Source organism: Aotus nancymaae, unplaced genomic scaffold (genome assembly GCF_030222135.1).
Source record: "Aotus nancymaae isolate 86718 unplaced genomic scaffold, 86718_ANA_hifiasm-v0.15.2.pri h1tg000028l, whole genome shotgun sequence".
NCBI lineage: Eukaryota > Metazoa > Chordata > Mammalia > Primates > Aotidae > Aotus > Aotus nancymaae.
Window position 1 is genome coordinate 36,846,171 of NW_026988441.1, and position 15,287 is coordinate 36,861,457.

Sequence of the window (15,287 nt, forward strand, 5' to 3'; positions counted from 1 at the left end):
GCGCGACTCTCGCCTGTGCCTGGGCATCCAGGAAAATGGTGGTGATGGCGCGACTTTCGCGGCCCGAGCGGCCGGACCTTGTCTTCGTGAGTTCACAGAGTTGCCGGGGGTGGCCTGCCTTGGGGCATTGGGACCTGGACGCCGCAGGGGATCTGGGCGTGTTCGCCAAGGGGATTTAGGCCAAAGCTGCCAGGCTGGTCTAGGAACCCTAACGGGCCAGAGACCGGATGGTGATGTCCGCACCGGACTGGCCAGGAGTAAAGATATGGTGGTGTATTTTGGGGCCTGAGTAGAACACTACTGTCGAAGTGAAGCGTCTAGCCTCCCAAGCTAGGGGCGGAAATGGGGGCGTACAGGGAATGGGAGAGGTGGGAGATGGCATAACTGAATCTTGAGAGGTGAAGACCGGTGTTTGAAGTAAAGGCGTGATTACGAAGCCCGGGCTCTGGTTTCTGGGGTGAAGGCTTGGTTTTCTGGATAGCGGTCTAGACCTGGACTGCAGCATTACAGTTTCTGGGGTAAAGACTTGGTGGCCAGGCTGGAAGAACCCTGGTGATGTGGAGCTTGTGAGGCGATGGCCAATGAAATATTTGCTGTCTGGAGTAGAGGCATGACATCTTCATCAGATTGTTGGTGTCCAGAGTTACAGGCTTGGCTTCTGGACCATAACTCCTCTTATGAGATAAAAGCCTAGCTTTTAACTTCTGGGGCAGAGTGCTTTGGAATCTGGACCTGAGAGCCCTGGTGGATGAGATAAAGGTCTGGTTATCTGGGCCTGGGGTGGTGACAGGGGGAGCCTGAGAGGCTAAAGGCCTGGTATCTGGGAAGAGGCACTTTTTTTTTTTTTTGGAGATGGAGATTTGCTCTTGTTGCCCAGGCTGTAGTGCAATGGCACAATCTCGGCTCACTGCAACCTCTGCTTCCCAGGTTCAAGCAATTCTTCTGCCTCAGCCTCCGGAGTAGCTGGGATTACAGGTGTGAGCCACCATGCCCGGCTAATTTTGTTCGTTTGTTTTGAGATGGAGTTTCCCTCTTGTTCCCAGGCTGGAGTGCAGTGCCACAATCTCGGCTCACTGCAACCTCTGCCTCCCAGGTTCAAGCAATTCTCCTGCCTCAGCCTCCCTGGTAGCTGGGATTACAGGCTTGTGCCACCATGCCCGGCTAATTTTGTTCGTTTGTTTTGAGATGGAGTTTCCCTCTTGTTCCCAGGCTGGAGTGCAGTGCCACAATCTCGGCTCACTGCAACCTCTGCCTCCCAGGTTCAAGCAATTCTCCTGCCTCAGCCTCCCTGGTAGCTGGGATTACAGGCTTGTGCCACCATGCCCGGCTAATTTTGTTCGTTTGTTTTGAGATGGAGTTTCCCTCTTGTTCCCAGGCTGGAGTGCAATGGCACGATCTTGGCTCACTGCAACCTCTGCCTCCCAGGTTCAAGCAATTCTCCTGCCTCAGCCTCCCGAGTAGCTAGGATTACAAGCATGTGCCACCACGCCCGGCTAATTTTGTAATTTTGGTAGAGACAGGGTTTCTCCATGTTGGTCAGACTTGTCTTGAACTCCCGACCTCAGGTGATCTGCCTGCCTCGGTGTCCTAAAGTGCTGGGATTACAGGTGTGAACCACCACACCCAGCCAATTTTGTATGTTTAGTAGAGACAGGGTTTTTCTAGGTTGGTCAGGCTGGTCTCAAACTCCCAACCTCAGGTAGTCTGACCACCTCGGCCTCCCAGTGTGCTGAAATTACAAGCGTGAGCCACTGTGCCCAGCTGAAGAGGCATGTTTTGAAGAAGTGAGGTCTGGTGTCCAGGACAGAGGCCTGGCATCTGGGCCAGGGCCTTGGTGTCTAAGGAGTCTGATAATCTGGGGCAGAGAGCAGGTGGTGATGCGAACTCATACCTGGCCCAGAGCCCTAATGACTGAGAAGTCTGATGGTTTGGGTTAAATTGTGGGGAGTTGAATTCTGAGGATAAAGTTCTGGACCAGTGTCTTGGTGTCTGGGCATTTAGTGACCTGACTTCCTTGGTGGGTGGTGGGATCTGGGTAAAAGTCCAGAGTTTGGACCTGAGCCCCAGTAGTGGGGTGGTGCTGCACACAGACTCTGAGGGTAGGTCTCTCTTCTTCCCATTCCCTGGCCCTGGCAGGAGGAAGAGGACCTCCCCTATGAGGAAGAAATCATGCGGAACCAGTTCTCTGTCAAATGCTGGCTTCGCTACATTGAGTTCAAACAGGGCTCCCCGAAGCCCAGGCTCAATCAGCTGTACGAGCGGGCACTCAAGCTCCTGCCTTGCAGGTGGGAATGGCTCCAGCTGCCCTGCCCAACAGCCCTCACCCCACCTGGTCCAATTATAACAAAACTGGCAAATAGGTCCCAGGTGATTGCTTTGTGTTCCATCGCTGACTTGTAAATCCTTTGATGGATCAGCACACCTTCCCTAATGTCCCAGTCTGTCCCGTCATTGCTGAGACATGCCACCACCCCCCAATACCCCTTCTTCCCACAGTTGCCAACTGGGGCAGGGCAGGTGGTTCTGGGAGGGTCCATAAAACTGACCAATCAGCATCTGTCCCCTCCTGTTCCCCAGCTACAAACTCTGGTACCGATACCTGAAGGCACGTCGGGCACAGGTGAAGCATCGTTGTGTGACCGACCCTGCCTATGAAGATGTCAACAACTGTCATGAGAGGGCCTTTGTGTTCATGCACAAGGTTTGGGCCTGGGCGAGGGGATGAGTGGGGAGGTGGGGTGGGTGTGGGGGCTGGGCTCAGCATAATAGGGATGGGGGCTTGGAGTCCTGTTGCTTCTCTGCATGGGAAGTTGGGTTGGACTCAGTCCTGGAGCTGGGGGTTTCTTGGTCCCCCTGCATTTATGTGGTGGCCCTAGGTGTGGCTCAGCCACAGGACATTGAGTGTCTGTGACCAGGTCATGGAGTCCATGACTTAGCCCCAGCCGCCTCTCCCTGTACCCCCAGATGCCCCGTCTGTGGCTAGATTACTGCCAGTTCCTGATGGACCAGGGGCGTGTCACACACACCCGCCGCACCTTCGACCGTGCCCTCCGGGCGCTGCCCATCACACAGCACTCTCGAATTTGGCCCCTGTATCTGCGCTTCTTGCGCTCACACCCACTGCCCGAGACAGCTGTGCGTGGCTACCGGCGCTTCCTCAAGGTGAGCCCAGCAGGTGTGCTGCTTCCCCAGGTTAGTTTCCAGAAAGAGCCTCACTGGGACACCAGCTCTGTGTAGGATGCCACCCAACAGACAGTATGTGGGAAGAGACTCCTGGAGACACTTGCGTTTTGTTGTTCATGATTCTTGTGTTTAGTTTCCAGTTTGCTTGTACCAGTTTCGCATTAGGCATAGAGATGGGTGCTGAGGACCGTGTGACTAAGACACTCCCTGTCTGCACAGACCTTTTAGTCTCACTAGGAAGACAGATGCGTATGAGCTGATGGCATGAACCAGAGTAAAACCACAGCCATGAGGGCCGAGAATAGGAGGTGTAGAGAACTATGGGGACGCACAGCAGGCGGGGCGGGGGGTGGAATCGCCGGCAACTATGGGGGCGCACAGCAGGCGGGGCGGAGGGTGGAATCGCCGGCAACTATGGGGACGCACAGCAGGCGGGGCGGAGGGTGGAATCGCCGGCAACTGTGGGGGCGCACAGCAGGCGGGGCGGGGGGTGGAATCGCCGGCAACTATGGGGGCGCACAGCAGGCGGGGCGGAGGGTGGAATCGCCGGCAACTATGGGGGCGCACAGCAGGCGGGCACAGCAGGCGGGGCGGGGGGTGGAATCGCTGGCAACTGTGGGGGCGCACAGCAGGCGGGCACAGCAGGCGGGGCGGAGGGTGGAATCGCCGGCAACTATGGGGGTGCACAGCAGGTGGGGCGGAGGGTGGAATCGCCAGCAACTATGGGGGCGCACAGCAGGCGGGGCGGAGGGTGGAATCGCCAGCAACTATGGGGGCGCACAGCAGGCGGGGCGGAGGGTGGAATCGCCAGCTGCGTGAGTGTGTGGCGTGGTTTGCTCAAACTTACAATATCTGTTCTGTGACACTTGGAGTCTAAGCTGGAACAGTCAGGATTGAGGCTAGACCCATGGGACCCAGGCTGGACACCATAGTCAAGGCTAGACCCATGGGATCAAGGCTAACCCAAAGGGGCCAAGGCTAGACCTGTCAGGACTGAGGCTGGACCATTGGAGCCAAGGCTGGACCCATTATAGGTGGAAGGTAAAGTCTAACCCAAAAGGACCAGGGCTGAACCATTGGGCCTGAGGCTAGACCAGTGCAGTCAAGGCTGTGTTCTTGTGGGTCAAAGCTAACCCAGAAGGTCCAAAGATGGTCTAGTCAGGACTGAGGCTGGACCCATAGGGGGTTAAGCGCCTAACCCAGTGGGGCTGATGCTGAACCAGGGCTGGACCAGTGGGGCTGAGGCTGGTTTGACAGGGCTTACTTTTGTCCAAGACAGTGGTAAATGGGTGGGGGGCGCCCCAGAGTCGCTGAATTTTGGGATGTGGGTGTGGCCCTGCCGCCCCACTGACTACCTGAGGGATGGGTTGGTCCCCAGTTGAGTCCCGAGAGTGCAGAGGAGTATATCGAGTACCTCAAGTCAAGTGACCGGCTGGATGAAGCCGCACAGCGCCTGGCTACGGTGGTGAACGACGAGCGTTTCGTGTCCAAGGCCGGCAAGTCCAACTACCAGGTGGGCCTCCCGGGAACTGGGAGCTGGGTGGGAGGGCCGCCCTGCTCTGTGACTGAGCTTGAGACTCTTTCCGCCACCGCCCCATGCCCTGCAGCTGTGGCACGAGCTGTGTGACCTCATCTCCCAGAACCCAGACAAGGTCCAGTCCCTCAACGTGGACGCCATCATCCGTGGGGGCCTCACCCGCTTCACTGACCAACTGGGCAAGCTCTGGTGTTCACTCGCCGACTACTACATCCGCAGCGGCCACTTTGAGAAGGTGCACACCGGTGCATGGGGCTCTGGGTTCAGGGCGGGGTCTCCTGACACTCGGGGACATACGTTGACACATGCACAGGCAGAAAATGTGCCATTTGTGGCCAGGTGTGGTGGTGCACACCTGTAATCCCAGCAGTTTGGAAGGCCGACGGGGGCGGATCACTTGAGATCGCAGTTCGAGACCAGCCTGGCCAACATGGTGAAACCCTGTCTCTACTAAAAATGCAAAAATTAACCAGGCATGGTGGTGGGCACCTGTAATGCCAGCTACTGAGGAAGCTGAGGCAGGAGAATCGCTTGAACCTGGGAAGTGGAGGTTGCAGTGAGCTCAGATCACAGCACTGCACTCTAGTCTAGGCAGCAGAGTGAAACACTGTCTCAAAAAGAAAGAAAACAGTTCAGGGGTGGTGGCTCATGCCTGTATTCCCAGCACTTAGGAAGGCTGAGGCAGGTGGATCACGAGGTCAGGAGTTCAAGATCAGCCTGGCCAAAATGGTGAAACCCTGTCTCTACCAAAATTACAAAAATAAGCCAGGCATGGTGGCAGGCGCCTGTAATCCCAGCTACTTGGGAGGCTGAGGCAGGCAGGAGGCAGAGGTTGCAGTGAGCTGAGATGGCGCCACTGCACTCCAGCCTGGGCGACAAGAGGGAGACTCCATCTCAAAAAAAAGAAAAGAAAACATAGTATTTGTGACAGACATGCATATCCTTGCACACAATTGCCATCCAAGTGAGGGGAGGTGGTCATTCCTTCCCGCAAGCACACCAACCCTAGAGTCAGCCAGACTTGTGCTCAAAGTTCCCCCTCTGGCAGTGTGGCTTTGCCCCTACTAAGGATGGATGTCCTCATTTGTAAAATCAGGGTGGCAGTCCCTCCCTGTCACTAGTCAGCATGGTGATGCAGGCACAGCACTGAGTAGGTACCTCAGGGGTCAGCTGACTATGGCTCTTGTCAGGCATTGGAGGGGGAAGCTCAGGGGATGGCCTGGGGCAGTGGGAGCAGAGTGGGGCTGGAGCCTAGAGCAGGGAAGCACAGGAACTGAGAGAAGGTAGGTTGGGAGCCTTGCGAGCCAAAGGGGGGCTGGCGATGCTGCTGACTGGGGAGCCACCAGTGGGGTGGGAGCAGACATGCGTTTCCCAGTGCTCCTTCCAGGGACATGTGTAGGCCAAGGCTGTCGGAGGCAGCAGGGTAAGACCCGTCAGGGCTGGGTAGAGAGGGGGGCTGAGCTGGGGTGGGTGAGCAGCTGGGGTATGGGTGGACTGGGGAAGAGGGTCAGGCAGGGGAGAGGGCGCTTTGGAGCAAAGTCTGAGCCCTCCGAGGATGAGCTGAGGGTGAGGGTCCCTGCAGGGTGGACCCCTAGGCACTGGGGGGTTTTGGCTACCTGTTGGGTGCCAAGTGCTTCACACATGTGTCTCAGTCAAGCCTTGAGGTCACTGTGCACAGAGGGCAGTCACCCGGTTTACTGAGGAGGTCCCAGGATCACCTCAGCAGCGTAGGGGTGAGAAGACTTGACTCCGAGGCTCTGTGCTGGGATCACTGCCCAGAGGTGCTACGGGGGTGCCTGGAAGGCCCTCGGGTTGCAGAGGGCGGCTGCTGCTGAGGGTGCTGCTGCCTGTCCCCTGTGTCAGTTTCCTCTTACCTCCCCCTCCCTGGGTCGCCACAGGCTCGGGACGTGTACGAGGAGGCCATCCGGACGGTGATGACCGTGCGGGACTTCACACAGGTGTTTGACAGCTACGCCCAGTTCGAGGAGAGCATGATCGCCGCAAAGATGGAGACTGCCTCAGAGCTGGGGCGTGAGGAGGAGGGTCAGCTTCTGGGGGCCCCTGCTGGTGGGGAGAGAGCTGGGTGGACATTGGCAGGTGGGGGCGGGGCATGTCTTAGGTGGAGCAGCCCTGGGAGGCTCAGCCAGGGCCGGCCGGGAAGGAGGCTGGGTAAAGGCAGGGGGTGTGGGGGTCTTGGAGGAGCCAGGAATGGGGTCACGTCTCAGGCCTGGGTCAGAGCCTGGCAGGGCAAGAGGGTCAGGGGAACAGTGGGGTAGGATGGGGTATCTGCTGGGACTGGGGGCGGGGCTCAGGTAGACCCCCAAGCTGAGTGTGTAGGGCCCAGAGCACTTGGCTAGGGTCTAGAGCGGAGTGAGGGCTGCGAGCAGAGGTGGTGGCATGCAGGGACCTGCGTCCTGGGCCTCCACCCCTCATGAACATGTCTGTGACTCCCAGATGATGTGGACCTGGAGCTGCGCCTAGCCCGCTTCGAGCAGCTCATCAGCCGGCGGCCCCTGCTCCTCAACAGCGTCCTTCTGCGCCAGAACCCACACCACGTGCACGAGTGGCATAAGCGTGTCGCCCTGCACCAGGGCCGCCCCCGGGAGGTGTGTGAAGCCTGCCTTAGTCCTACGCCTAAGGGCCACGGAGGCCTGGCCTCTCAGGGAGGGCCACAGTTTTCTGCAGAACTGGGGAGCTACCCACCTTCACCCATAATGTCACCTCCTAGGGGCCTGACTGCTTAGTAGGTCTTATTTTACCTCTGTTCTTGGGCTTCTTGTCTTGCCCTAGCCTTGCCCCCAGAGCCACAGCTCTCCTGGCCCTGCCCTCTGGGGGCCACTGCTCCCTCTTGGCCCCACCCCTCAAGGCTACTGTTCCTTCCTGGCCTCTTTCCCCAGGGACCACGGCACCCTCCAGGCCCTGCCCCTCAGAGCCACAGCTCTGCCCCCACAGTCACCTGCAGGGTCCTGAGTCCCGTATGACCTCCTCCCTCCTGTCCCAGATCATCAACACCTACACAGAGGCTGTGCAGACGGTGGACCCCTTCAAGGCCACAGGCAAGCCCCACACTCTGTGGGTGGCATTTGCCAAGTTTTATGAGGACAACGGGCAGCTGGACGATGTGAGCACCCTGCTGCGTGTGCCTGTGTGTGTACGTGTGTGTGTGCATGGATGTGTATGTGCATGTGCATGGATGTGTGCGCATGTGTGGCTGCATGCATGTGTGCCTGTGTGAATGGATGTGTTGCATATGTGTGTGCATAGATGTGTGCCTGCATGTGTGTGCTTTGTGTATGTGCATGTAAGGGTGCCTCTGTGTGTGTGTGTGTGTGTAAGGGTGCCTTTGCCCGTGTGTGCGCGTGTGTGTGTTCAGGTGTATGCATTTGCGTGTGCATGGATGTGTTGCATGTGTATGCTGTGTGTGTAAGGGTACCTGTGCATGTGTGTGTGTGCATGTTTGGGTGCATGGATGTGGGTGCATGCATGTGTGTGCTTGTGTGTGTTTGCATGTAAGGGTGCCTGCGTGTGCATGGTTGGGTGCATGCTGGTGTGTGGCTGTGTGTGCACAGATGCATGTTTTTGCCTGTACGTTTGTGTGCACAGTCACCTTTCTGACCCTTGATCACCGGTGGGGGCTGTCCAGGCAGGCAGGATCTCAGCCTGGCCTCTGTCTTCCCTGGCAGGCCCGTGTCATTCTGGAGAAGGCCACCAAGGTGAACTTCAAGCAGGTGGATGACCTGGCAAGCGTATGGTGTCAGTGCGGGGAGCTGGAGCTCCGGCACGAGAACTATGATGAGGCCCTGCGGCTGCTGCGGGTGAGAACGGGCCTGGGCTCGGGTGGGGGCTGCAGGTTGGATGGCCAGGGCCGGGAACAGCCCCTGAGCGCCTCCCCGGCCGCCCTCTCCCCCTGCAGAAGGCCACGGCGCTGCCTGCCCGCCGGGCCGAGTACTTTGATGGCTCAGAGCCTGTGCAGAACCGCGTGTACAAGTCACTGAAGGTGTGGTCCATGCTCGCCGACCTGGAGGAGAGCCTCGGCACCTTCCAGGTGAGCTGCCTGTGGCCGGGGAGGGCCGGGGCCCAGACTCGGCTCCAGAGCCAGCTCTGACCTGTCCCCTCCCCATCCCTGCAGTCCACCAAGGCTGTGTACGACCGCATCCTGGACCTGCGCATCGCGACACCCCAGATCGTCATCAACTATGCCATGTTCCTGGAGGAGCACAAGTACTTTGAGGAGAGCTTCAAGGTAAGGGGCCAGGGCGGACCCAGAGGTCCCGGATGGCCGTGTCCCTCCCCAGAGGCCTTGGCAGCTTACAAGTCTGCTGGGGCTTTCGAGACACAGTAGAGACTGGGTGGCTTGAACAGCAGAGACCCAGCTTCTCTGAGTCCTGGCAACTGGAAGTTTGGGATCGAGGGATGGGCAGGGCTGGTTCCTCCGGAGACCTCTCTCCTCAGCTTACACATAGCTGCTTTTTCCCTGTGGCTTTGTGTGGCACTTTCTTTGTGCATGTCACTGTGGAATTCCTTTTTTTCTTTTTTTTTTTTTTGAGACCAAGTCTTGCTTGTTGCTCAGGCTGGAATGCAGTGGCATGATATCGGCTCACTGCAACCTCCACCTGCTGGGTTCAAGCAGTTCTCCTGCCTTGGCCTCCTGAATGGGATTACAGGCTCGCGCAACCGCGCCTGGCTAATTTTTGTGTTTTTAGTAGAGACGGGGTTTTACGCTGTTGGTCAGGCTGGTCATGAACTCCTGACCTCGTGATCCACCTGCCTTGGCCTCCCAAAGTGCTGGGATTACAGGTGTGAGCCACCTCACCCAGCAAAATTTTTTCTTGAAAGGCTATCAGTCATAACCGATTAGGCAACCCCTAACGCCCTCAGTTTAAGTTAATGATCTCATCTTCAAACGAATCTACCTCCTGACGTACTATGGGTTAAGATTTCAGCGTACCAATGTTTTGTGGCGGCGCAGGGTCCTGCTTCCATGTACACCCATGACTCGTGGGGAGGGTGTTGGTGCCAGTGTGTGTGGGCTCTGCCTGCCCCACTGTTTAGGAGATGGCCTGTAGGGTCATCCATGGGGTGTCTTGCCTGTCTCCTTGTCGAGGTCCTGTCCCGAGGCCAGAGCAGTCATGTTTGTGTGTTTCTATGGAACGTGTGGGCTTTACGCAGATACGCAAATGGGGAGGTCGTACATGCGCCTGTGTGCTGCTGCCTGCCTGTCTGCCTGGGGGTGTGGCCTTCTCCCTGGGGACTGGCAGCCAGTGTCAGCGGAGCTGGGGAGCCACACACCTTCACCCATAATGTCACCTCCTATGGGGCCGGACTCTGCTTCGCAGGTCTCATGGCACCCCTGTTCTTGGGGTTCTCACAGAGGGAGATGGTGCAGAGCACAGACCCCCATAACTGCCATTAGTCACAGGGAGGCATGGACAGGGAAGCAGGCTCCCTACAGGTGTGGCCCAAGGACATCCCAGCTGCCCAGTGGTCTCTACCTACAGGCTCTTACGTGTGACTCCCACTCTGGCAACAGGCATACGAGCGCGGCATCTCGCTGTTCAAGTGGCCCAACGTGTCGGACATCTGGAGCACCTACCTGACCAAATTCATCGCCCGCTATGGGGGCCGCAAGCTGGAGCGGGCACGGGACCTGTTTGAACAGGCTCTGGACGGCTGCCCACCAAAATACGCCAAGAGTGAGGCGGGCAGAGGGGGTGCGGTGGGCGGGCAGAGGGGGTGCGGTGGGCGGGCAGGCTGGGTTTCTGACTAGCCCCAGCTGACCGCGCTCCCCTTTCTCCACTGCCCCGCATAGCCTTGTACCTGCTGTATGCGCAGTTGGAGGAGGAGTGGGGCCTGGCCCGGCACGCCATGGCCGTGTACGAGCGCGCCACCAGGGCCGTGGAGCCTGCGCAGCAGTATGACATGTTCAACATCTACATCAAGCGGGCGGCCGAGATCTACGGGGTCACCCACACCCGCGGCATCTACCAGAAGGCCATCGAGGTGCCCATCGAAGGGGGCCGGGCTGGTGGGAGGGGCTGGAGAGGGGCCTTCCGGAATGGCTGTGGTGTGGTTGGGAGCCCCTGAGCCTACTCCCTCATTCCCCATGGCCTCACTCCCGCTAGCCTGGCCTCACTCCTCCCCCTCACTCCCTCATGGCCTCACTCCTTGCGGCCTCACTCCCATCCCCCTGCCTCACTCACCCCAGCCTCCCCGCCAAGGCCTCACTCCCCTACCCAGGCCTCACTCACCTCAGCCTCCCCTGCATGGCCTTACCACCCCGCCTCAGCACCTGAGGCCTCATGTGCTCCTTGACCACTCTCCCTCTGGCTTTCTCATTCCCCTCCCTTCACTCCCCCAGAATGGCCCTTCTCCTTACCTGCCTCACTCCTCCCCTGCTTCACTCCCTGACCCAGGCCTAACTCCCGGAGGCCTCCCAGCCTCGCTTCTCCCGCCTGACTCCCTTCGGCCTCACTCCCAGCCTCTGCCCCTGGCCTCATTCCCAGAGGCATCACTCCTTCCCCCAACCCCCTGACTCACTGCCCCCATCTCACTCCCCTCCCAGCCTCACTCTTCACTCCCCCACCCTGGCCTCACTCCTCCCACCGCCTCACTCCCTCCCCCTGGCCTCACCCCCACCTTGGCCTCACTTCCCCTCCCTACCCCTGGCTTCACTCCCCTGACCTTTCTTCTCCCCCACTTCACGCCCCTGACCTTACTCCTTCCCCCTCAGCCTCACCCCCTCTTACATCCCTCACGGCCACTCCCTCCCCACCTTACTCCTCCTCCACACTTGACTGCCTACCTCATTCCACTGAGGTTTCACTCCCCTACCCCCAATACCGACTCATTCCCCCCGACCCCTGCCTCACTCCCCGCAACCCCTGCCTCACTACCCCCCACCACTGCCTCACTCCCCCCCACCCCTGCCTCATTCCCCCTTGGCCTCACTCCCTGGTGGCCTCACTCCCCTAGGCCTCACGCCTCCCATCTCACTTCCCAAGGCCTCACACCCCCTCCCCGCCTCACCCTCCCCCTGCCTCACTGCCTGTACACTCTGTGCTCACTGCCCCACACCTCACTCCCTTCCCCCCCAAGGCCTCACTCCCCCTCCCACAGCCTCACTACCAGGCTCACTCTTGGCCTCACCCCTTTCAGCCTCACTCCCCACTAGCCTCATGCCACCCGTCTCACCCCCCTCGGCCTCACTCCCCCTCAGCCTCATCCCTCCTGGCCACGTACCCCCAGGCCTCACCCCCGCCTGGTCCCCCCGCAACCTCATTCCTCAAGGCCTCCCAGCCTTACTCCTTGCGGCCTCACTCCCCCTGGCCTCACCCCCTTACAGCCTCTCACTTCCTTCACCCTCCCACCTCACCCCTCGAAGCCTCACACCTCCTCAGCTACTCCCCCTACCTCACTCCCTCCCACCGGCTTCACTCTCCCTCTACCTTACTCCACCCCACCTCACTGCCCCGAGGCCTCACTCCTTCACCCCAGCCTCACTCTTCCCCTTGGCTTTACTTCCCTTCCCCAGGCACACTCCCCTGCTGCCTCACTCCCTCCCTGCCTCACTCCTTCCCCTGCCCTGGCCTCACTACCCCGTGGCCTCACTCCCTGCAGCCTCACTGCCCAGAGACTTCACTCCTCCCGGCCTCACTCCCCCTCCTCGTCTCACCCCCCTCATTTTACCCCCTGCGGCCTCACCCCCCAACCCTCCCACCTGACTGCTCCCTCCCTCCAGCCTCACTCCAACCCAGGGTCTCACTGCCCCCTTCACTCCCTGGCTCACTCCCAGCCTCAGTACCCCAGCGTCACTCCCTGAGGCCTCACTCCTGACCTTACTTCCCGAGGCCTCACTCCCCTAGCCTCACTCCCAGCCTCACTTTTCCCAGCCCCACTCCCTGCAGCCTCATTCCTGACCTCACTCCCCGCTGGCCTCATTCCCTGTGGCCTCACTCCCTCCGGCCTTACTTCCTGAGGCCTCCCTCCTCCCTGGCTTCACTCCCCCCGGCCTCGTTCTCCTGAGGCCTCACTCCCCCTGGCCTCAGTCCAACCTGTTCTCACTCCACCCTGGCCTTACTCCCCAAGGCCTCACCCCCCATGGCCTCATTCCCAGCCTCACTCTCCCTGGCCTCACTCCTTGTGGCCTCATTCCTGGCCTCCCTTTCCGGCCTCAATCCCTGCAGCCTCACTCCCCCCTGGCCTCACTTCCTGAGGTCTCCCAGCCTCACTCCCTGTGGCCTCACTTTCCTCGGCCTCACTCCCTGTGGCCTCACTCCCTGAGGCTGCACTTTCCTGGGCCTCACTCCCTGAGGCTGCACTTTCCCTGGCCTCACTCCCCGTGGCCTCACCTTTCCTGGCCTCCCCAACCTCCGTGCGCAGGTGCTGTCGGACGAGCATGCACGTGAGATGTGCCTGCGGTTCGCAGACATGGAGTGCAAGCTGGGGGAGATCGACCGCGCCCGGGCCATCTACAGCTTCTGCTCCCAGATCTGCGACCCCCGGGTAGGGCTGGGGGCTGTAGGGGGACAGGTATTTGGGTTGGGGGCTACAGTGGAGCCAGCCAGCTCATGAGCACATGCCCCTACCCCTGCCCTGCCTTGCCCTGCCCCCCACACAGACGACCGGGGCGTTCTGGCAGACGTGGAAGGACTTTGAGGTCCGGCACGGCAACGAGGACACCATCAAGGAGATGCTGCGCATCCGGCGGAGCGTGCAGGCCACGTACAACACGCAGGTCAACTTCATGGCCTCGCAGATGCTCAAGGTCTCGGGTAGCGCCACGGGCACCGGTGAGCACGCAGCCATCGCTCACCTTGGCCGGCGGTGCCTAATCTGGGGCATCTCAGCCTGACCTGGCCTGGGCTTTCTGGATCTGGGAGCCCTGTGGCCTCACGGGAAAACCTTCTTGAGGGCAGGGCCGTTGCCTGGGAAACCGGGACAGCGCGGCATCTGATGTGTGGGAGGGGCCCGCATGGCACCGACGCCCCTGCTGTTGCCCCGCAGTGTCTGACCTGGCCCCTGGGCAGAGCGGCATGGATGACATGAAGCTGTTGGAACAGCGCGCGGAACAGCTGGCGGCTGAGGCAGAGCGAGACCAGCCCCTGCGTGCCCAGAGCAAGATCCTGTTCGTGAGGTGAGTGCGGGTCCTGGGAGGGGATATGACAGGGACAGGCCCCATGGGGGCCTGGGGTGGGGAACTGAGGCAACTCATCCTGTCCCCAGGAGCGACGCCTCCAGGGAGGAGCTGGCAGAGCTGGCGCAGCAGGTCAACCCTGAGGAGATCCAGCTGGGTGAGGATGAGGATGAGGACGAGATGGACCTGGAGCCCAATGGTGAGTGCCCAGCAGGGGCAGGGCAGGGAGGGCCTCTGGATAGGACACTGCCCGGAGGGTGACCGGCTCCCACCTCCCCCACAGAGGTCCGACTAGAGCAGCAGAGCGTGCCAGCTGCCGTGTTCGGGAGCCTGAAAGAAGACTGACCCGTCCCTCCTCCCTTCCCCCAATACAGCCGTGTTTGTATATCATGGTCTGAGCCTCCTTCCTGCTGCCCAGGTGCCCAAGGGATTGCAGCTCAGGAGTGCCTGGCCCTGGGCCTGGATTGGCTGCTTCGGGAGGTGGGGCGGCCGGGCCCCAGGCCAGACACCACCCAGCCCCACCCGGCAGAGCCAGTTCTGGACTCGGGCAGCCAGTCCCTCCGCTGCCTGGGGCCTTGGAGTAGGTCCTGCCTGGAACTCTCCTTGAGCCTCTGTGGCTGTGGAAGGGTGATCTGGCCCCTGGCTGCCCACGTCTCATCAGCCCCTGCCTCTCAGGGCCCTTCTGTGGCCCCAGGCAGCTGCCACCTCCTGGGGTGGCACCCACTGTCAGAGCAAGCCTTGGAGTCAGGCAGGCTCTGGCCCAGCTCTGGAAACTGATTAGTAAGGCTCTTCTGTGCCTGGAGTGGGGCCGGGTGCCAGACGTCCTGCACGGCCCAGCACCAGGGCGTGGTCCTTAGTCCTAAGCCTGGGAAGCCATTATCAGGCTCTAGGCTATTAAGGGGTTTTAAGCATCAAGCGATATAATCAGATTTGTGCTTGGAACGGGTCACACAGGCTGCTGTGTCGGCAGGAGGCAGCTGGGGACATGGGGAGGCTTGGTCTGTTTGCTTGGCCTTTGCAGAGAGGTGACGGGGCTGGAGAGGAGTGAGTGAAGCGGGAGAGCTGAGCTGTGTGGGACTGGGCAGCAGCTGGGCAGCCAGTGCCAGCCTGGGTTGTGTGGTGGGCCTTGCATCTGAGATGCCCAGGCCATGCCAAGGGGCAACGGGATCATCAGAGAAGAGAAACCCAGAATCGCTGGCCCAGAGGTGGACGTAGAAGTTGGCCCCACGCCAAACGCCGGTGAGGGCCAGTAACAACCGCCACGCAGAATCCAGCAAGTGGGGCCAGTGAAACACCCCTGGGTCGGGGCTGGGGGTGATGGCAGGGAGGCAGGGCCCTCGCAGACCCTGTGGCAGCAGCTGCATTAGGAGATTATAGGGGTGGAGAACAGGAGACCGGAAACACCCAGGGAGTGTGGGACCCCGGCCAGCCTTG

At 60.2% G+C, this 15,287-nt stretch overlaps 1 protein-coding gene across 2 annotated transcripts; it reads left to right on the top strand.

The window, feature by feature from the left end:
- Window positions 1-14: 14 nt before the first annotated feature.
- XAB2 (XPA binding protein 2) lies at window positions 15-14,238 on the top strand. 2 transcript variants are annotated; one of them, XM_012436160.2, is made up of 19 exons: window positions 15-86; window positions 2,137-2,285; window positions 2,578-2,701; window positions 2,965-3,162; window positions 4,562-4,696; window positions 4,791-4,955; window positions 6,619-6,763; window positions 7,175-7,326; window positions 7,722-7,841; window positions 8,404-8,535; window positions 8,634-8,765; window positions 8,850-8,963; window positions 10,251-10,413; window positions 10,530-10,720; window positions 13,100-13,222; window positions 13,338-13,509; window positions 13,724-13,853; window positions 13,943-14,052; window positions 14,137-14,238. In XM_012436160.2, exons 1-19 carry the CDS (start codon window positions 36-38, stop codon window positions 14,196-14,198), a joined length of 2,568 nt encoding a protein of 855 aa, XP_012291583.1. In that variant the 5' UTR covers window positions 15-35; the 3' UTR covers window positions 14,199-14,238. The 2 variants fall into 2 exon arrangements, with proteins under 2 accessions (XP_012291583.1, XP_012291584.1); XM_012436161.2 differs by lacking the exon at window positions 2,137-2,285 and having other exon boundaries at window positions 30-86.
- Window positions 14,239-15,287: the final 1,049 nt, after the last annotated feature.